We start from the raw sequence: 21792 nt of genomic DNA on the forward strand, positions 1-21792 counted from the left end.
AGTATACACTGCAGAAAAAAATTAATCAAATCTAAAGTACCCAGATTATAGCACAAAGATAAGAGAGAGAGAGAAATACATGAGGCAGAAGTACCCAGATTATAGCACAAAGATAAGAGAGAGAGAGAAATACATGAGGCAGAAGTACCCAGATTATAGCACAAAGATAAGAGAGAGAGAGAAATACATGAGGCAGAAGTACCCAGATTATAGCACAAAGATAAAGGAGAGAGAGAGAGAGAGATGTGAAAAAGAGGGGGACTCTTGGAGGTTAGAGCTAATGAAATATGCTAACCCACATCAACCCAGACACAGAAAGCAAAGAGAGAGAACATAAGACAGAGGCATCACCTGAAGAGACAATGGCTGAGTCACCACACCAAAGACTCAAGATAATTCAATAAATCTGCACTGAGACGTATCGTCTGAAGCACAGCACCCAGAATCAAACAGCACACATTTTAAGAAGCTAAAAGAGATAAAACATTACTTTCAGAGAAGTGAACGATGATAGCTGATATCTCATCAGCAACCACCAAGTTAGAAGACAGTGAAAAATACCCCTCATGGTCTAAAGGACACTGCCATCCACAGAGTCATAACAAAAACATACGTGAAGGAAAAGGGCAAGAGACCTCTGCTCTGGGAACCATGGACGAAGTAACCCCAGTCAACCTTTCCACTAAAACACAAAACCGGACACACTGAAAAACATGTCTTTGAAACATAAGACACCTATCAAGATGGTGAGGAATTCCCACACTCCAGGAAAGAAAGGCAGTCCGAAGCCATGAGGCCGACATCTGGGGCCACTTTGGTCCAGGGAACAGAGAGCTGAGAGGGTGAACCATGGTTCCGACAGCCTTTGTGGCCACAGGAAAAGCACTGGTTCAGGACCCACCAACGGGGGCCCTTGTGAACCACCCTCCTAGTGAACTGGGACCTCACTGGCCGCACCTGAGGCGTGAGCAGCATCCTGGCTTCCAGACACCTGGTCAGTCCGAACCATCCCACACGCCGAAGCTGTATCAGGTGATCGTGAACTGGGCGCTGAAGCTGTATCAGGTGATCGTGAACTGGGATGAACAGGCAGCTGGCCAAGCAAAGCTGCCACTTTGGCAAAAGCTAATATCACCTCAGGCCTCAAATGATTTCCACAAATAAGTTTTTTGTTTTTAACTTTTTTTGGGGGGGTGGGGGGGTACGCGGGCCTCTCACTGTTGCGGCCTCTCCCGTTGCAGAGCACAGGCTCCGGACGCGCAGGCTCAGCAGCCATGGCTCACGGGCCCAGCCGCTCCGCGGCATGTGGGATCTTCCCGGACCGGGGCACGAACCCGCGTCCCCTGCATCGGCAGGCGGACTCTCAACCACTGTGCCACCCGGGAGGCCCTGCAAATAAGTTTTAAGAGTAAAAATGTCCAGCACACAGAGGTAACTAGGCAGAGGAGAAGCGAAGACAGCGCAACAGAGAACCAGCTGTAACAACAGACACTGTGGCTTCAGCCTGGATCACTCATGCTAGGGAGAGCCAGCTGCTAGATCTCCCATGCACAGGCTCACGGCAGGAATGAAGCTTCCTGCCATGGCCACGTGAGTGAGCCTGCAAGCACCTACCCGGGTCAGGCCTTCAGATATGACTGCAGCCAGCATCTTGACTGCAAACTCACAAGAGTCTCTGAGCCAGAACCGCTCTGGACTTCCTGGTCACAGGAACTATGAGATAATAAATGCTCTTTTACGCCAATAAGCTTGCACTGATAGGATATGCACCAACTGATAACTCACATGCTCTCCCAGAGAAAGTCTTACCCACGTGTGCACCAGGAGACAGGTAAAAGGATGTTTACAGCAACGTTGCTTACTTTAGCATAAAATTTAAAGTGACCCGAATTATCCATCAACTGATTGGATAAATAAACTGGTATATCAGTCAATGAAATAATACATAACAGTAAAAAAGAATGACTACAGCTACATGCTTTTAACACGGATGAGTCTCCAAAGCATATTATTGTGTGAAAAAGCAAGTAACAAAATATATGCAATATAATTGCATTTACATAAAGTACATAAAACATTGAAAAAAATCTACCCTTCAGGGATAGATTAATATGAAAAGATGATTATTCCAAAAGCCAAAGTAGTGGTTACCTGTGGGCAAAGGATGGGAGTGGAGGTAGGAGGTTTTTAAAACGCTGGTAATGCTCTTTTGCGTAATCTGGGCTGTAGTTTACACAGAGGCTGGCTTTATTACTATTCTTTAAACTGTACATAAAACTGTATACACTCTTCCGTATATACGATACATCTCACAATGAAAGAAACAAGAGTTAACAACAATGTAAGGAACGGTCATAACATCTTTAGGGGCAGACACAAGAAATGAGTGAGGCCAAGGCAGCCCAGGAATGCACAGAGGATTAAGAAACAAAACAATGTTCTCCCTTCCATTTGGCAAAGGAAGCCTTTTCTGAGGTCCTTCACCTAGACAGAATTAACCCTGTGCTTCTGTCCTAGCCGTTACCACTGTCTCTTTTGTGGTGACTTCTGTTTGTCTCTTATCTTCCCAAAACATACACTGTAAGGCCCTCTGCAGCAGCCCCGAGGCTGCCCTACAGGGAGACGCGCACAATAGCTTTTGTTAAGGACCTGCAAGACACCTTTGGTTTGCAATGACATTTGTATAATGACAGTTACCAAGAAAGCTTAGAGAAGTTACAAGGATTATAAGTGCACAAAAGACTGAGGTACTCTTGGGAAGAAAAGTAAGAGAGTGTACTATAACCCCATTTGCAGTAAGATCTCAAAGAGAATGCAATACCAATCCCAGGCTAAACAAAAAAGAATTAAATCGACGCTTTGAGTGGGTACCCACAAGTACAACGGACAGCCTGAATGTGGCCAGTCTCCATTATGGCTTTCTGAGTGGCCCTGACGTTGATACACAGGCCTGTTCCACCAGGACAGCTGCCATCTGTCCGCGGCTGCTGTCTTGATGGCAGCAGACGCTGGGGCGGGTGTCCTTGCTCCCAGGCCAGCATTCAGAGGCTGTACTGTAGGCCGGCATTGCGTCAGTTGCCAGGATTTCAGAAATCACGGGTGCCTGTCCTCTGTAGGGTCTTAACCAGCAGGATAGAGAGCAGCGAGCTGGGCCGACAGCACAGCTCGGTAAGTGCTCTCAGGGAAGGAGGCGTGCCCAGGTCCCGGGGACACCAGCCTGGACAAGCTGTAACCCAGCTCGGCGTTCTGCCTGCCAGCGTGCTCCCTCCGGTGGCCACTCCCTTTCTTCCTGCAGACCTTCGCGAAGAGGTCACCTTTTCAAAGAGGCGACCCTGGGCACCCTATTTTCACTGCCACACCCGCCGCCCCCTCTCCCCACCCTCTTTCTAATTCTCTACAATACTGATGGGTCGGGAGATAGTAGCTGGTCTGCCCTCCCCACAGGGCGAGCAGGGGCGATTTCCGGGGGCATGCAGGGTGCACTGCGGCCCGAGAAGGCCTCTCAGACAAAGTCCATACAGGACGGCGGCGCTGGGCGGGGGCAGAAGTGGGACGCGTTCCCCAGCCTCGCGAGGACAGGACGGGCCACCAGACCTGAGGAGACCCGGGTCGTGTTCCCTGGCACCGCGGGGACAGGACGGGCCACCAGGCCGGGGCAGACCCGGGTCGCGGTCCCCGGCCCCGCGGGGACAGGACGGGCCACCAGGCCGCGGCAGGCCCGGGTCGCGGTCCCTGGCCCCGCGGGGACAGGACGGGCCGCCAGGCCGCGGCAGACCCGGGTCGCGGTTCCCAGCCCCGCGGGGACAGGACGGGCCACCAGGCCGCGGCAGACCCGGTCGCGGTCCACAGCCCCGCGGGGACAGGACGGGCCGCCAGGCCGCGGCAGACCCGGTCGCGGTCCACAGCCCCGCGGGGCGAGGCGATGGAGCCGGGGGGCGGGCGCAGAGGCCGGGGGGCGCGGCGGCACTTACTCCAGCTTCCTGAAGCGCTCGCGCCCGGCCGCCACGTACTTGCCGCCGGCCTGCAGCGCGTCCAGCTCGCTCACCGGGCGCCCGCGCGTCGGCGTGAAGAGGCGCCGCGCACCGCAGGGCACCGCCACCTGCTCCGTCAGCTGCTCCAGCAGCGCCTCGAAGGTGGCCACGGGGCGCCGCGACAGCGCGAACTTGCGGCCCACGTAGAACCGGTCCCCGTTGCGGTACACCACGATGGTTCTGGCGGGCGCGGGGTCCACCAGCACGTGCGGCGCGCGCGAGCTCACGGCCCGCACCGCCCATTCGCTCCGCCGCCGGACAGCCGGGCTGCCTGGGCCACGGCCGCCACCGCCCGCGGTGACGCCACCGGCGATTGCGACCGCAGCGCGCTGCCGCCCGGGAGAGGACACGTGAGGGGGAAGCAGAGCCGGGGCGGGTGACGGGGCATCAGAGTCCGGACAGATGAGGACGGCAGAGCTGGAGAAAGGGACGGGGCGCGGCTCCCCCGAAGGCGGCGGGAGGGCAGGGGGCGAGGCACTGGGCACCCACCGCGACCCCTCCCACTACTCCTCCGCCCTCCGACGCGCAAGACGTGGGGAGATGGCGGGTAGCAGCACCGTCTTGAAAATTAAACTGCGTCAGGGAGGAATTGTCAAGAACCGTGCAGAGCGTGGGAGAAACTGGAATACGAGGCGCAGCTGTCACGTGGTATCGCAAAGGTGCAGCGTTCGGGACGCACCTTCATTTGGGGGAAGAACAAGTCAAGGGCCTGTATGTCCTTGGGAGAGTCGTGCCCTATTCTTTTCTTTTGGCTGCATTGGGCCTTCGTTGCTGCGTGCCGTCGTGTCATTGTGGTGGCTTCTCTCGTTGTGGAGCATGGGCTCTAAGCGTGTGGGCTCAGTGGTTGTGGCTCGTGGGCTCTAGAGCGCAGGCTCGGTAGCTGTGGTGCACGGGCTTAGTTACTGCACAGCATGTGGGATCTTCCCAGATCAGGGATCGAACCCTTGTCCCCCGCACTGGCAGGCAGATTCTTAACCACTGCGCCACCAGGGAAGCCCTTGCTTGCTTTTTGTATGGCGCGTAGTAGGTGCTTGCATTGTTTTGTTGTTGTTGAACTAATAACTCCAGGAAGGCCAAAAAGCAATTGGGAAATTCACCACAGATAAATGTTTGGTGTCAGAAATCAGCATTGCTACATCCTACACCGACTCACACGAGAGCCTCACATTTTTATTTTTACAACACATTGCTTTGCAATGCAATTGAGAATACTAAAGCTAATATTCTCAAAATCAAATAGCTGCTGAGAACCACAGCAGCCTGAGATTAGGTCTGCAGAGCAGAAAATAGCTACGAAGATCCATTCACATTATCTGATTCTAATAAAATGAATGCTTTTTATTTGTTTGATTATTTCCTAGAAGGTGGAAGCCAAGCTTTTTTATACAGAAGCTCAAAATCATTCATCAGAGTATTCTGCTGAAGCCAGCCCTATATATCTGTACATGAACGATTTGGTGAAATTGAGTGATCTGAAAAACTTTCAGTGGAACCGTGGGAGCCTTGATATTTACAGTAAATGAAACCAGACTGTGTTGGCGTAAAACCCAGGAAAATACACTAGCAGGACTAATTCACAACACTCTTCTGGTTCATTGAACATTATGATCTGCTTTAATGGTGTAGAATGTTAATGTCTGTTAACATAAAGCTGGTTTTACATTTTAAAAAAATGAGGTTCTTCTTTACAGAATTAATATCCAGCCTCCCTTTTATCAAAAGTGTCCTGGAATATTAGATATGCCTCTTGGTACCTTTGAGGGAGACTCAATAAAGCCACTCCATGCCCACCCCAGGTGTCCCACTGGGTTCTCCTACTGCTTCCGCTCCCTTTTAAACTTGGATCCGGGTGGAATCCTCATGGAGCAGTTAAAGGTGAAGCGGGGGAGGTGGGGAGGAGAACTCCGCATACAGACATGCCCACCCCTCACCTTCTATCCGTGGAGGCTGCCAGTCAAGAACGAGACTTAACGTGTGCAGGAAACTCCAAGGACCAACACCACAAAGCAGCGCTCCCACCAATACCTTTTCAGACGCTCCCTCAACGCCTAAGCTCTGTACACACTGGGTTGAACATAGGAAGTTGCTATTTCAGTTATCAAAAGTTGCCAAATAGAAATTTCTCAGGGCTCTACTAAGTGCTTTTGCTGTGACACTTATCACTATTTTTGCAGGATTTTTCTTGTGCATCTCCCACCTGGGTGGCTCACTTTGTAAGGGCGAGGACCCTGTCGGTTCAGTCTTAACAACAAATGGCTACTGAGCATCTACTCTGTCCCCCCAGCCTGTGCTAGGAAGTGGGCGTGAGCAAAGGACAGCCCAGACACATGACCCCTGTCTTCAGGAAGCTTGTGTTCTGTTGCCTCAGCCCTACTCATCATCTGGGAAGTGATTATACGGCCGACGCTTAGCCCCTAGCTCAACACAGCGATACCATAAGTGTTTGTTGAATTAGCGAACGTGAAAAGTCCTAAACCTCTCCTGTTGGCTTTGCTCTTTGAGTTGCTTCCATTGATTTTAGAACAGATGGTTTCCATGAGCAATCAATATCACTAAACGTGTTCAAGTCTCTACATGTTGGTGTCTTACTTTAAAGCATGATAACCAGAAACGTGTTGCATCTAAAGTGAGGGTCAAGAGATCCACTTCTAGCATGATGGCACATGGACCTCTGCTGACCCATTCCCCAGGGAAGTTTGTGAAAATTAGGAAAAAAGCAACCACTTAGGGCTTCCCTGGTGGCGCAGTGGTTGAGAGTCCGCCTGCAGGGGATGCGGGTTCGTGCCCCTGTCCGGGAGGATCCCACATGCCGCGGAGCGGCTGGGCCCGTGAGCCATGGCCGCTGGGCCTGCGTGTCCGGAGCCTGTGCTCCGCAACGGGAGAGCCCACAACAGTGAGAGGCCCGTGTACCACAAAAAAAAGCAACCACTTAAAGTCTCTGGGAATAGTCCTAAGGGCACACAGAAAATGAAGCCACATGTATTCCAAAAATCTCCTAAAACTCAGCAAGACCAGGGAGAGTCTATGGTATGTGAACCAGGCCAGCACCTTTGCTCCCTCCTCCCACTACAATGAAGTGGAGTCTCCCCTCCACACAGGTGCAGCCACGAACGCAGGGCTGGTCCCCAGGTCTCAGTTGGGGGCTTTCTTCCCAGGAGGGTTCTCATTCTGCCCCATCTACCTGTTGTGAGGCTAAGTTCCAGGTGAGTGTGGCTGAGAAGAGGGGGGCACCTTCCTTCCACCCAGCCCCCACTCAGGAGATGGGGCTCTACCCTGCACACAGCCCCACTGAGATACTGGAGCCATGATCGCCTGTGTCTCAGTTCACAAGGCAGGGGGTCCACATTGAGAGAGACAAGCCAAGAAGACCTGAGGCTACTGCCCCCGTCCACTGAGCACCCAGCTCCCAAAGCAGGGCCGTCAGTCAGAGAGAAGTGCACCATTGTCCCCACCCCCCAGCTCCAGAGCCAGGGCTCAGAGATAAGGGAGAAGCGGGTCCTAGAACAGAGAGCTCCAAATCTCTTCCCAGTAAATGGGCTTCACGTGGAACAGAGTATGGAGAAGTTCAAGCCTAAGGTGCTCTCAAAAACAATGGCGGTGATGGTGAAAAGCTATAAGAGGAGACTGAGACTAATACATTCATCAGATATACATATATATATATATATATATATATATACAACTGCAGTACAAACTGTAGGCGAGACAGTTGGCTGGAAAGAACAGGGAAAGAGCTCAAAGAAGCCTTTCTGGGATCAGAAAAAATCTCAAACACTGACCTCGGGCTTCCCTGGTGGCGCAGTGGTTGAGAGTCCGCCTGCCGACGCAGGGGACACGGGTTCGTGCCCCGGTCCAGGAGGATCCCACATGCCGCGGAGCGGCTGGGCCCGTGAGCCACGGCCGCTGAGCCTGCGCGTCCGGAGCCTGTGCTCCGCAACGGGAGAGGCCACAGCAGTGAGAGGCCCGCGTACCACAAAACAAAAAAAAACTCTGACCTCAAAAACTATCACTTCAAAGAAACCCAAATTTAATTGGATTGGTATGTGGAGCAATTTATGCCCAGGGCGTTGTTGAAAAAATAGAGCAATTGGACGGCAATTAGTGGAGCTAACTGTGCATGTGGTTAAGGAAAGAGATAGTCAAAGAGAGCTCTACCCAAGCTGTCCTCTCAGGGCCACTGTGGGCATCCCCAGGGTTGTGCCCCCCAAGGGGCAGCACCAGAAGCTCACACTGTGAGGGTGAAATTGACTTCACTGAAGTAACACGGCCAGCAGCTAAACATGGAAAAGCAAAGAGCACCTGTAAAGGTGATTATATAATTATTATGAGACAGTATAAATACACAGCTCCTGTCCCTTCTTCTGTTAAGTGATTTAAAAAACAATAGTATAAAATAATATGTATATACTGTATGTTGGGCTTTTGATAAATAAAAATGTGATCTATGTGTAATATATTTACCAGTAGCTGCACAAAGGAGGTTGTTGGGAGCACAGCTGTATTGGGCTAAAGAAAATGACTACATATGGTAACTTAAATCCACAGGAACAAGTGAAGACAACCAGAAATGATAAATAGGAAGGTGAATATAAAAAACCTTAAGTAAATGTAAATAAACTTGCTGTCCTTTCTTCTCTCAGCTTCTTCAGAAGACATAAAATTATGTAAATAATTGTAACAGTGTATTGTTGGATTTGTAACATTTATAGGTGTGCTTTGTAAAACAACAATGCCACCAAGGGGGGAATGGAAATAGAGCTATATAAGAGTAACGTTTCTGAAAGAAAGTAAAAATAAAATAGTGGGAAAAATTACTAAATAAATTAAAATGCTGTTTATAAAATTTCAGTTAAATCAAAAGAGTGGTAAAGGAGGAAAAGAGGAATAAAATAAGACATGAGACACAGAAAGCAAAATGTTAAATGGTAGCTGTAACTCCAACTATATAATAACAAACAATAACAAAATATGTATTAAACAATCAAAAGGCAAAAATAGTCCCACTGCATGGAAAAACAAAACTTAACTATATACTGCCTACAGGAGACACACTATATAATCAAAGATACAAATATACTGAAAGTAACAGGATGGAAAAATTAGATCATGCAAACAGCAACCACAAACAAACTGGAGTGGTTTTACTGATAACAGACATAATAGACTTTGAAACAACAACAAAAAAAAATGTTACTAGAAATAAAGAGGAACATTTTATAATGGTAAAAGGGTCAATCCTTCAGGAAACTATAATGATTATAAACATATATGCACCTAATAACATATACCCAAATCATAAAGGAAACAAACTGACAGAAATGAAAGGAGAAATAGACAACTCAACAATAATAGTTGGAGACTTCAGTACTCCACTTTCAATAACGGATAGAAAAACTGGAAAAAAGATCAACAAGGAAACAGAACCACACTATAAACCAACTATACCTAATTGACTTATAAAACGCTTCACCCAACAACAGCATAATACACATTCTTCTCAAGTACACATGGAACATCCTCCAAAATAGGCCCTATATGTGGTTATAAACAAATGGGTTGAAATAATACAAAGTGTGTTCTCCAATCACAATGAAATGAAAGTAGAAATCAGTGAGAATGAAATTTGGAAAACTCACAAATATGTGAAAAGTAAACAACACTCTCTAAACCATTGGGTCAAAGAAGAAATCAAAAAGTAAAATAGAAAATACTTTTAGATGAATGAAAATGAAGATACAACATGCCAGAACTTATGGTGTCCAATAAGCAGTGATTGAAGGGAAATTTGCAGCTATAAACACCCATATTAAAAAATTAGAACCTTCACCTTGGGACACTGGGAAAAAAGCAAACTAAACCTAGAGCAAGCGGAAGGAAGGAAATAATAAAGATTAGAGTAGAAATTAATGAAATAGAGAGTATCAATGAAACTGAAATCCAGTTCTTTGAAAACATTAACAAACGTTTAGGTAGATTGACTAAGAAAAAAGAGAGAAAAGACTCAAATTATTAAAATCAGAAATGTAAGAGAGGACATTACTACTGACCTACAGAAGTAAGAAGAATTATAAAAGAGGAATTATATACCAATAAATCAGATAACTTAGATGAAATGCACAAATTCTCACAAGACACAAACTACCGAAAATGACTCAAGAACAGACAATCTGAATAGACCAATGTCAAGTAAATAGACTGAATTAGTAAACAAAAAATATATATCAATTCTTCACAAAATCTTCCCAAAATATAAAACAGGAGGGAACACTTCCCAACTCATTTCATGAGGCCAGTATTACCCTGATACTGAAACCAGACAAAGATATCACAAGAAAAGAAAACTACAGGCAAATGGCTCTTATGAACAGGGACATGGAAATCCTCAACAAAACACTAGCAAACCAAATCCAGCAACACATTACAAAAAAGTAGACACCATGACCAAGTGGGATTTACCGCAGGAACGCAAGTTTAACATCTGAAGATCAATTATGTAATACACTGTACTAACAGAACAAAAGACATTTTATTAAGCCATATGATAATCTCATAGACAAAGAAAAAGTACTTAACAAAATCCAACACCCTTTCATGATAAACACACTCAACAAAGAAGGAGTAGAAGGGAACTTTCATAATCTAATAAAGGGCATCTGTGAAACCCACAGCTAACAACATATCTAATTGTGAAGGACTGAATGATTTCCCTCCAAGACCAGGAAAAAGGCAAGGATTCTGCTCTTGCCACTTCTTTTCAACTTTGCACTGGAGATTTTAAGAAACAGAGAGAGAGAGGAGGGGGAAGAAAGGAAGGAAGGAAAGAAGGAAGGAAGCTGGCATTCATATTGGAAAGGGAGAAGTAAAACGATCTCTATTAACAGATCATGTGATCTTGTCTGTAGAAATCCTAAGGATTCCACTAAAAATCCATTAGTACTAATAAACAAGTTCAGCAGAGTCATAGGACACAAGATTAATATTCAAAAATCAATTGTATTTCTATACACTTATGATGAGCAATCCAAAAATGAAATTAAGAAAACAATTCCATTTACAATAGTATTCAGAAAGAATAAAAGATGTAGGAGTTAATTTAACAAAGAAGTGCAAAATGTATACTTTGAAAACTACAGAATGTTGTTGAAAGTAATTAAGGAAATGTAAACAAATGGGAAAACATCGCACGTTCGTGGATTGGAAGAGTTCGTTTTGTTTTGTTTTTTTGCGGTACGCGGGCCTTTCACTGTTGTGGCCTCTCCCACTGCGGAGCACAGGCTCCGGATGCGCAGGCTCAGCGGCCATGGCTCACGGGCCCAGCCGCTCCGCGGCATGTGGGATTTTCCCGGACCGGGGAACGAACCCGTGTCCCCTGCATCGGCAGGCGGACTCTCAACCACTGCGCCACCAGGGAAGCCCAAGAGTTAGTATTTTTAAGCTGGCAATACTCCCCAAATTGATCTACAGATCCAATGCAAAAATCTCTATGAGAATCCCAACTGACTTCTTTGGAAATTCACAAGCTGATTCTGAAATACAGAATTGCGTATGGAATTGTACGTGATTCCAAATAACCAAAACAATCTTCCAAAAGAACAAATTTGGAAGACGAACTTTCTGATTTCCAAACATACTACAAAGCAACATTAGTCGAAACAGTGTGGGACTGGCATAAAGATAAACACATAATATTGAGAGACCAGAAATAAACCCATGTATGTATGGGTCAACTAATTTTTCACAAGTGTGCCCAAATCATTCAACTGGGAAAGAAGAGTCTTTTCCAAAAAAAATGGTTCTTGGACAACTGATATCCACATGCAAAAGAATGAAGTTGAAACCTTACCTTACACCATATACAAGAATTAATGCAAAATTGATCAAAAACCTAAATCTAAGAGTTAAAATGATAAATCTCTTAGAAAAAAATCTAGGGGTAATTCTTCATGACCTCGAATTTGACAATGATTTTCTAAGTATGACTCCAAAAGCATGAGCAACAGAAACACATAGTGGAACTTCATCAAAATTGAGGACTGCTGTGCTTCAAGAGACAGTGAAACTGTCTGTGCTTTCTAGAGAAAGTGAAAAGACACCCACAGAAAGGGAAAAAGTACCTGCAAGTATATATCTGATAAAGGGTTTGTACCTAGAATATATGAAAAACTCTTCAACTCAGTAATAAAAGACTACTAATAAAATAATAACATTGGATTTTTACCCAGTTTAAGAATGGGCAAAAGATCTGAAGAAGCATTTTTCCAAAGAAATATGCAAATGGCCAGGTAAGCAACTGAAAAGATGTTCATCATAATTAGTCATGAGGGAAATACAAATCCAAACCACAGTGAGGGGCTTCCCTGGTGGCGCAGTGGTTGAGAGTCTGCCTGCCGATGCAGGGGACACGGGTTCGTGCCCCGGTCCGGGAAGGTCCCACATGCCGTGGAGCGGCTGAGCCTGTGAGCCATGGCCGCTGAGCCTGCGCGTCCGGAGCTTGTGCTCCACGACGGGAGAGGCCGCAACAATGAGAGGCCCGCGTACCTCAAAAAAAAAAAAACACAAAAACAAAAACACAGTGAGATACCACTTCACATCCTCTAGGATGGCTGTAATCAAAAATTCAGAAAATGACAAGTGTTGGGAGGATGTGGGGACGTTGGAACCCTCACACGATGCTAGTGGGAATGTAAAGTGGTGCGGCCATTTTGGAAAACAGTCTGATAATTCCTCAAACAATTAAAAACATAGAGTTATTATATGATCCAGCAATTCCAACCCTAGGTGTATACCCAAATGCAAACCATATGTCCACACAAAAACTTGTACAGGAATGTTACCAGCATTATTCATAAGTATTCAACAGGTGGAAACAACCCAAATGTCTATCAGCTGATGAATGAATGAGCACTCTATCCATACAACGGAACATTATTCGGCCACGAAAAGGAATAAAGTACTGACACGTGCTACAACATGGATGAGCCTGGGAAACATTATGCGAAGTAAAAGAAGACAGTCACAAAAGACCATGTATATGAAACGTCCAGAGCAGTCAAATGTATCGAGACAGAAAGTTGCTTAGTGGCTGCTTAGGGCTGGGGGAGAGGAAGGTTGATAGCCGAGAGTATCAGATTTGTTTCTGAGGTGATAAAAACTGTTCCAAAGTGCACTGCAGTGGTGGTTGCACATATATATCATTTACATAGACTTTAAATCGTACACTTAAATGGGTGAATCGCATGTTATGTGAATTACAATAAAGCTGATGGTTGTTTGTACATAGCACTTCAACTAATGGACCTGTGAAACAGACATTGTTAGGAGATATCTAGCCCAACACAACTTAGTTCCATCACATCCTAGTTTAATTGATAGTTTTTCCTAACTCCCTATGGATGGGGACGCTAAGACAAGAATTTCCTAGCGCACTAAAAGGGCAAATTATAACCCTGAAATGCTAGAGCAAGAAGGAAAGGGTGACTTCATTTTGTATTTTTAAAACCTGCCAACATTAACTAAAGAAGCCACAGCGCTGGAGAGGGGTCCACATCATATTTACCAGGGAAAGGTTGAGTCGTATGTGACCTCACCTCTGCCGCGAGTTGACAGGAAACAACTGTAGCTGGAAGCAGGATTTCCCGGTTTAAGCTCTGTCATGGGAACCAAACAATTCCAGTCATTGGACTTCAGCTAGCAGTAAATATAAAAATGTTAGTGATGGCTCTAGGCAACAATAAATTCTCTCATTCTAATGCCCGTATGGGGCTTACAGGGCAGGACATTTTGTAATAAAAATTAATGATGGATGCCTAATGGAACACTTTAATAAAAATACTAATAAGGATCAAGTGTCAGTTTTAATAAACAGAATAAAGGCCTGCTTTTTTTTTCACCCTGGTCAAAATAGCCACTGGGTGGTGGTGAAAGGGGATGGACAGGGAGGTCTGGGAAAGAGCCTCCAAAGGCCTTCACCTTGAGGGCTCACAGAAAGGAGCAGCCGGAATGTGCTGTGAATGTTCACATAAAACCCGGGCTCTTCCCGTGGACCATGGCTTAAATGGGTCAGCCTGAACCTCTCAACAGTTTCCCTAGATCAGTGCTCCTCAACTGGAAGGGCCCATTTGTTGTTACCATTATGTATTTCCCAGCCAGCGCTGGATCGACGCTTCTGTAAAACGCAATATAAATCAATTACTAGACGAACTGGGAAAAACAAGAATGTACTGAAACACAAGCCGAATTGTTTATTGTATTAAATTATCAGGCATCGCGCTGCTCTGCCCAGTTGCTATCAAAAGCATTTAAGGCGCCAATTTCTGTATTTACCTCATTGCGCATCATTTTGCAGCGGGGCCCCTGTGAGCAGACCGCCCTGTGGGAAGCAGAGCCCTAGGCCTCACAGAGGCCGTGGTACAGGGGTTGCACAAACCTCTCCAGATACATCTTCAGGGTCACACAGGGCAAGTACACATGCACGAGCTGTGCCAGGTTGAGTGCATGGCCGGGCGAGGAGGGCTGCTCCCTTGCTGTCGTAACAGCCCGTGACAAGACCCCGTTCCTTGGGGAGACATACCTTAGCAATGGCTTCAGACTCCTCAGGGCTGGCTGTGGCTCATGTCCTGACTTCTCGTTGTGGGATTTCTGGTTGTTTATCTGAAGTTAGAGTGACCGTTAGGGTTACGGTTTGTGTTCAAAATCAGAGGATATATATACCCTCTTAGCGGATTGTGTGGTCATTTTCATTTTGCCAAATAACACTAGAGACATTGTTTCTAGTGTTTCTAGTGTTTGATCAATGTATCAGATGATCAAAGTAACAGACACACATGTTAAAGTTCCTCAGTATTTAAATTACCGATGGTAACTTCAAAAAGAGGTGCAGAACATATGGTGGTACGTCTGTTCATTAAATAATAAATATCGTCTCCAAGTTCAAACTTCAACAAATTTATCACATGAGTAGAGTTTTCAGAAAGCTTGATTAGTAAAGTTTTGGAATATTGTAAGTCAATTCCAGAGACACTACTTCCCCCAAAGGCATCCTTAGAATTGATACATGGGCGATTCAGAAATAGAAGCACTCGTGGACAGTTGAAGGGCTTGCTGAAGGCATCTTAGTCATTGTCTGCTAGTCGTTCCTGCTTGTAAAGGAGCATCCCTCCTATCATCATGTGACTTTTCGGGTTCCCCAGCTGTATTCCAGGAGGTGAGCCCATTCATGTCCAAGGAGCCTCATACAGTGCTGTGCACAGAGTGCTTCCAAAATACGTTTGCTAACTGACATGATTTCTCTTTCCCAAGTACATGTATAGACATGCACTTAATGGTACATGTTGCCAAAAAATTAACTCTGGGACCAACCTTGGAGGATGCCAATTAAAGAGCCTTATGAGTCACATGGCCCATTATTCCAGGGTGTGGAAAGGAACCCTTTCTGGAAAGCCCACGGCTGCCGTGTCATTACGCAGACCAGGGCAGCCAAAAGGGGGCAGGTACGCTGGTCCCACAGGTGGCTCAGACCTGGCTTCACATCGTCCAGGTGGTCCGGGCAGCCCACTCCTGCCACCTGCCCCAGCACCTGCTCACCAAAGCTCACAGTGACGTGCAGGGGCACCGTGGGGTGGGGAGGGGTGGCTTGCAGAGCGTGGGAATAATGAAATCTAAATCAGGTTGAAGAACACTGTTAAGCTAAAAATCAAAACTCACAGAGCACGTGAGTGGGAATCTCACTGTAAAGCTCCCGTGGCAACAAAGGGGCCTCTAGACAAGTTGCTGAGCCTGTCTGAGTGGGAAGTGTGCGGTCGGGGGCAGATGGGCCTCACCACCCCACAGTGCTCCTTCCCGGGGTAGGGCCACTGGTTCCCGAGGCACCTTCTTCACAGTTTGCCACTTGAATCGACGCTCGAGGAGCATAATCTCCTCGTGTGAAGTGAGAGGTGTCCACATAGAAGCCCCGGATGACCCCTGTACTCCCAGCTGGACAATACACCAGTCGTGACCTGGAGACAACAGCAACACCCGCCTCAGACTGAATTCGGCAGACGAAGCACATGAGTGAACAAAACGACAATGAAAATAAAACACCAGAAACGCACTCCTCCCATCACAGAAAAACGTGTGTGGGTTCCTTCTTGACCGTGACTTCAAGATCTCTCCTGACGTGGCCGTACATGACCGCCGTTCCCGCGTGAGTCCTCAACTCTGATCAGACCAGAACGTGAACAGGCCTTGGATTCTGAGAGCAATTCTGATTCCAAACTCATCATTTCCTGAGTTGTGTGTGTCTTTGGCAAATTGACCTCTCTGAGTCTCAGGTCTTCAACTGTGAATCAAGGATGAGATTGGCTTCCAAAAGGTTCAGCTGTGGGAATTCCCGGGCGGTCCAGTGGTTAAGACTCCGCGCTTTCACTGCTGAGGGCCCGGGTGCGGTCCCTGTTCCGGGAACTAATATCCCACAAGCTGCATGGCCAAAACAAACTAACAAAAAGTTTAGCTGTGACTCTGGCGTAGGGAACACGCAGCCCAGCTCGCCGGCGCTCGGTATCGAGCTGGGTCTCCTAGAAACATCGTGCTCTTTGCCATCTCAAGCTTCAGGGGTTTCCTACAGCCCCAGCCAGGCGCCTTCCTTGGCATCAGCTAAGTCTAAGAACTCTTGATCAGTGTGTCGCTGTGTTGTTCTTGGTTTCTGGCCGTCAGATACAGACCCACCTTAAAACGTCCAGACGTATTAGAACCTCATAAGGTCTGGAGGACCACAGAAATACAGAAAATTAGAAATATCCAATATTTGTGTAATGCTTGAGATGATAGCGAAAAGAACCCCATTAGCCCAATGCTGGATTGGTTTCCTCTTACAGGCATTTCTTTCACTGTATTTTCATTGATGAGCAGCGATGAGCGACAGTAGCATCTTCGGGTTACATAAAAGACAGGATGGATCTTGGCTCAGTTCCCAGTTTATGTCACCAGTGATGTGGCCTGGGCTAAGTGAATGAGGCTGTTTCCATGGCAACCAGGTGGGACAAGAACACCTGCTTCAGAGAGGGATTCTGAAGCCGAATGCAGCGCATGTACCAAATGATGTTTGCGCAGCTCGGCTCCTTCATCACAGCCCTCATCATCCTTTCCTTTTCCTAACGAAGCGTTTACACCCTCCTATTTGCACAGATGACCAGGGCGCGCACGACCTCTCCTGAATTCTTAGAGCCTGATGGTCAGAAGGGACATCAGAGGCGACAGAGCATTCCAAGGGCCCCAGGTTGAAATCGACCCCAAACGTACACTGCTTTCCAACAGCCCCTGGTTTTAAACCTCACAAGCGTGAATGAACAGTCATCATCGTCTTACCTGGGATCCTTTTCCCTCTGGTCTGCCACCCAGACATCCACTTCCTAAACTCCGTGTGCTCGTGGAAAGCAAAGACGTGTGACAGAGGATCGCTAACTTCCATGCGAGAGCCCAGGCTAAAGGGACAGATGGGCAGTGCAGACAGGGGCTCTAGGCGAGACCTTAGCAGGCGCAGTGGTGTCTGCCCCACCTTCACGCCCAGGGAACCTGCTCCAAATCACGGGGTGCCTCCTTATCTCTGTATTGCCTTCAGAGAAAGAAGTCCTACTTCTCTGTGGGCCTTTATTCACAGAATTAGCCACTGACAGCAAAAGGTAAGACCACATAGGATTCATTCCACGAGCCCCGTCACTGGTGCCACTCCCGACTGCAACCTAGGTGCCTCCCAAAAGGCTGTCGAGCAAAGCGAGAAAGGGCAGTCGGATTCCCAAAGCAACCCCGAAAAGACCACGTAACCAGGAATTCAGCCGACGTCAGAGGAAAAGTAGGCTCGATGCTGGGGTCCAGCTGAGCACCCAGCGCCCCGCGCTCTGAGCTGCTCCGTGGCCACGTGTGAAAGCGAACACTCTGACATCACGGAAGCCGGCGGCGGGCCCAGGGGAGGCTCAGCTCGGCCCCTCGTGGAGCCTTAGACAAACGGCTGCGTCCCACCGCTTAACCGGAGGACAGCAATGGTGAGCACGTTCCCCGAAGACTGTTTCCAAGTTGAAGTAACACTTGGGAAGCCCCTTGCACATATTGTGTGTTTAAAAGTACATAATATATTAGAAGAATATGCCAGTCTTATCACAGTGTTAATTCTACAAAGGGAAGGAGCCAATCGGCATTGAATTGGTGGTGAAAGGGACTTTAGCTTTACCTGTAATATCCTTTTTCTTTTCAAATAAGAGAATGTGTGTGTGTGTGTATATATATATATATACATACATACACATCTTAAGTGGTCTGTAAGTGTGAACATATGTAAGTGTGTATATATAGAGAGAATATATATATATATATATATATACACACACTAGAGTGGAGTGTAGGAAATAAGGCCCATTCTCTCTCTCGCCAACTTCCCCAAGCCCGGTTCCCCACAGACACCCCGCCTTACGGTTGGCGTGAACCCTTTCCAGCATGTCTCCTGCACACATGGCCTGCCTGGACCTCTGTCCCAGCGCGTGGGCAGCCTGCTCAGGTTCTGATGGCCACATCATTCCATATCTGAAAGACCCCAGGGTTCTTTAACTAGCTCCCCACTAGGGGACATTGAAGTTGGCTTTTTCCCCTTCAAGCAACACTGGAATGAATATTTTCTACATACCTTTGTGTACTTGTGCAACTAAGGTAAGTCTGTGGAATAGCAAAGTCAAGGTGTGGATGCATCTCAATTTTTTCAAAGATAGACATATGGTAAATCGTAAGAGCTCTGACAATGACGGCTGTGTGACCTAGAGCAAGCTAATCAACATCTCTGTTCCTCATTTTACGATCATTTTCTCCGACGGGTAAGTTAGCATATGCAAGGTGTCCTCAGAGGGTCAGACTTCAGCGTGCTCTGGACCTGGCCGGGTCCTGCCCAGAAGGAGCAGCTGTGCCACCAGAGTGGCCAGATGGCCAGAAATCACATCACCAGGCCAGAGTCCACACCCCACCCGACGGCAGTCACACCCGCTGCCGGGCCTCTGCGTCCATCATCCCTCGCGAGAGAACTCTCGCTGCTCTCACTGGTGGGACAGGGTGGCAGTTTTCCAGCAGAGTTCCGGTTCTTCCCCATATTTATCAGTATTTTCTCTTTTTAATAAACATGTCCTACATTTTTATAATTAGGCAGGTAAAACATTTTCAAAAAAATTCAAGATCTGCCCCACTTTTCTTCCCATCACGGATTATGAACACCACGTGGGGCAGAGAGAAATACAGGAGGATCTCAGTGATTTCCCCCGTAGAGCAAAGTGGTCCCAAATTCCTGTGTCAGGTCCCCGTCTGTCTCTGCCGTGTCTTAGCATGAGTGGAGGCTGATTTCTACACTTTTCTGCTGTTCTGTTTGCTAATTCACTGATTGGCGTCATGTGACTCCCAGCCCAAGTACACTGGGGAGATTTTAATTAGCAGGGCTTCGTGGATTACCCCACCCCAGCACTTCACAGAGGCCAATTTACAGTACCTTTATAAGGTTTTCTGCAGGAGCAAAAAAGTCATCTGTTGCAAATAAAATCTAACCAAAGAAAGAAAGAAGTAAGGATAAAATAACCATAAATTACAAACCATTTTATTTCATTCCCTAGTGAAACATTAGGAGCTGCAGTAAAAAGGAAACGTGAAACTGCCTGGGGGGAGACAGACAATGTGCAATTAAGTCACAATGTGCTTTTCACGTTTCGATTCATTGCCTGCTTCCCCCTTAATCTTTCCTTCCCACGCTTCTTTCTTAATCCCCTTTACCATCTGGATGCAAAAGTGCTAACTTCTTACACTTGGAAAGAAAAGAAACCAACTTATTTTCCAGAACAAAGGACATTGGGCTTTGTGAATCTTTCACAGAGCAAGGGCAAAAAATTTAAAAAGGGGGGGGGGCACAAGGTCACCCCTGTGTCTTAGCCCTGCAGGTAGTCTGGCCTGGTGATTTGTTAACCAAAGCAGAACTTCTTTTTTCTTTTGGCCACGCTGCTAGGCTAGCAGGATCTTAGTTCCCGGACCAGGAATTGAACCCAGGCCATGGCAGTGAAAGCACCAAGTCCTAAACACTGGACCGCCAGGAAACTCCCAAAGCAGACCATTTCTGAGAGTAAGGTGTAAAGTGGCTGCTGGCCACCCTACTGAACCTGGGGCCCAGGGACACCTGTGGTCTGGAAAGGATGCAGTGTCCTGGCCTCTGACGCCAGCCAGAACCCAAAAGGCAGGGGAGGACCTGGCTGTTCTGGAGCTGCCAGCGGTTTGGGTGACCTAGCTTGTGGGGCTGTTGCTATGTGCGACCTGCATCAATGAAAAAAATGCTGCTGCCGTATCAGTAAACAAAGGATGTTGGGCCATCGAGCCATCACATTGCAGCCGCCCAGATGGTGAGCCCTGAGGGAGCTCAGGATGGAAACAGGATGCCCGCCACCAAGCCCTCAGCCCCTGCAGCCACCCCCTGAAGACAGGGGGCCCCCTGCGGGGACTCAGGATGAAAAAGCACAGGATCCTGGCCCCAGGTAGCTGAGGTGCGGATCAAAGGAACGATTCCGGTGAGCCCAGACTCTTGCATCTTCCCATGCATAGAAAAGGGCTGAATTCATTAACCTGAGATGTCTGGTTTTCTTTAATGAACAGTCATCTTTGATGTTGCGACTGCCTGGTCTCTGTGGCAAAAACCCCTGTAGATCCTGGTTCCTCCCCGACCTCTGCACAGCGGTCCCTCAGCGCTACTGACAGGCTGCGTCCTGGGCTTACGTCCTCGGTTTTGTCCGCCAAATAAAACATAACTCTCAACTTTGAGGTTGTGCAGGGGTTGTTTTGGTTGACACCTGCCCCTGAGAATGTAGCAGAGCGAGCGAAGCACAGGGAGCTGACCTGGGAGTCCCTCCCCTGCCCCAGGGCCTAAACCCTGGGACACAGGGGCCCTCACCTACCCTCCAGGGTCCTGCCCCTCAGGCCCCCCGTCAACTCCCTTTGCTGCATCCTCTGTCTGGCCAGCTCCCTCCCCTCCTGAGGAGTCCTTTGAGCATCACTTACCTACGTGGTCCTCCGTGCTTCCCCACCCCACGCCGCGCCCTGGCCTGCCTTGTTGCCAGCGCTGGTCTAGACGTCTCCGGGCAGAGTGTAGGCTCTGGAGGGCAGGCCTGGGTCTTTCCCTCTGTGCCTTACCTGGCGCCTCGCACACCACGTTAAGCTCTCCACGTGATTCTCCTACTAAAGTCTGAGGACCACTCATCTCTACTGTAAGAAAACACAGAGGGCCGGGGAATTCTTTTCACAGGTGCAAAATGTCTTTTTGTTTAAACCTCAGGCAATGCTGCCTTTGCTCATAACTGTCGCCAATTGAAGAGAAGTTCTCGGAAGCCTTTTGCAATAATGGGCTTTCTCAAGGAGGCCGCCCTTGGGTCTGATTCGTGATCTTCTAGTCGGGGTCCCTGCAGTGGTAAGTGAGCTGGAACCTCGGCCTGGGTGCTTTAAGTGCTTCTTCTCACCCTGAGAGACCCACCGACTTTCCTCCTACGAACTCAGGTGCCACACCCATCCGAGGCCATCCAAGGAGAAGAGTGGGCAGGGTGAGGTGGGCGGGGCTGGAGCGTGGGCGGGGCAGAGAGGCCCCATCCAAGGCTATCCAAGGAGAAGAGTGGGCAGGATGAGGTGGGCGGGGCTGGAGCGTGGGCGGGGCAGAGAGGCCCCATCCAAGGCTATCCAAGGAGAAGAGTGGGCAGGATGAGGTGGGCGGGGCTGGAGCGTGGGT

The 21792-nt window shown here is 47.9% G+C and overlaps 1 protein-coding gene across 1 annotated transcript in view; it reads right to left on the minus strand.

Annotated features, from left to right (window-relative positions):
- Positions 1 to 14359, minus strand: part of DCDC2C (doublecortin domain containing 2C) — a 76513-nt gene extending 62154 nt beyond the window's left edge. Inside the window, 2 exon segments of the mRNA XM_067703873.1 lie at positions 3972 to 4448; positions 14355 to 14359. Coding sequence (XP_067559974.1) covers positions 3972 to 4448; positions 14355 to 14359 — 482 coding nt within the window.
- Positions 14360 to 21792: the final 7433 nt, after the last annotated feature.

This window comes from Pseudorca crassidens, chromosome 14 (genome assembly GCF_039906515.1).
Source record: "Pseudorca crassidens isolate mPseCra1 chromosome 14, mPseCra1.hap1, whole genome shotgun sequence".
Classification (NCBI taxonomy): Eukaryota; Metazoa; Chordata; class Mammalia; order Artiodactyla; family Delphinidae; genus Pseudorca; species Pseudorca crassidens.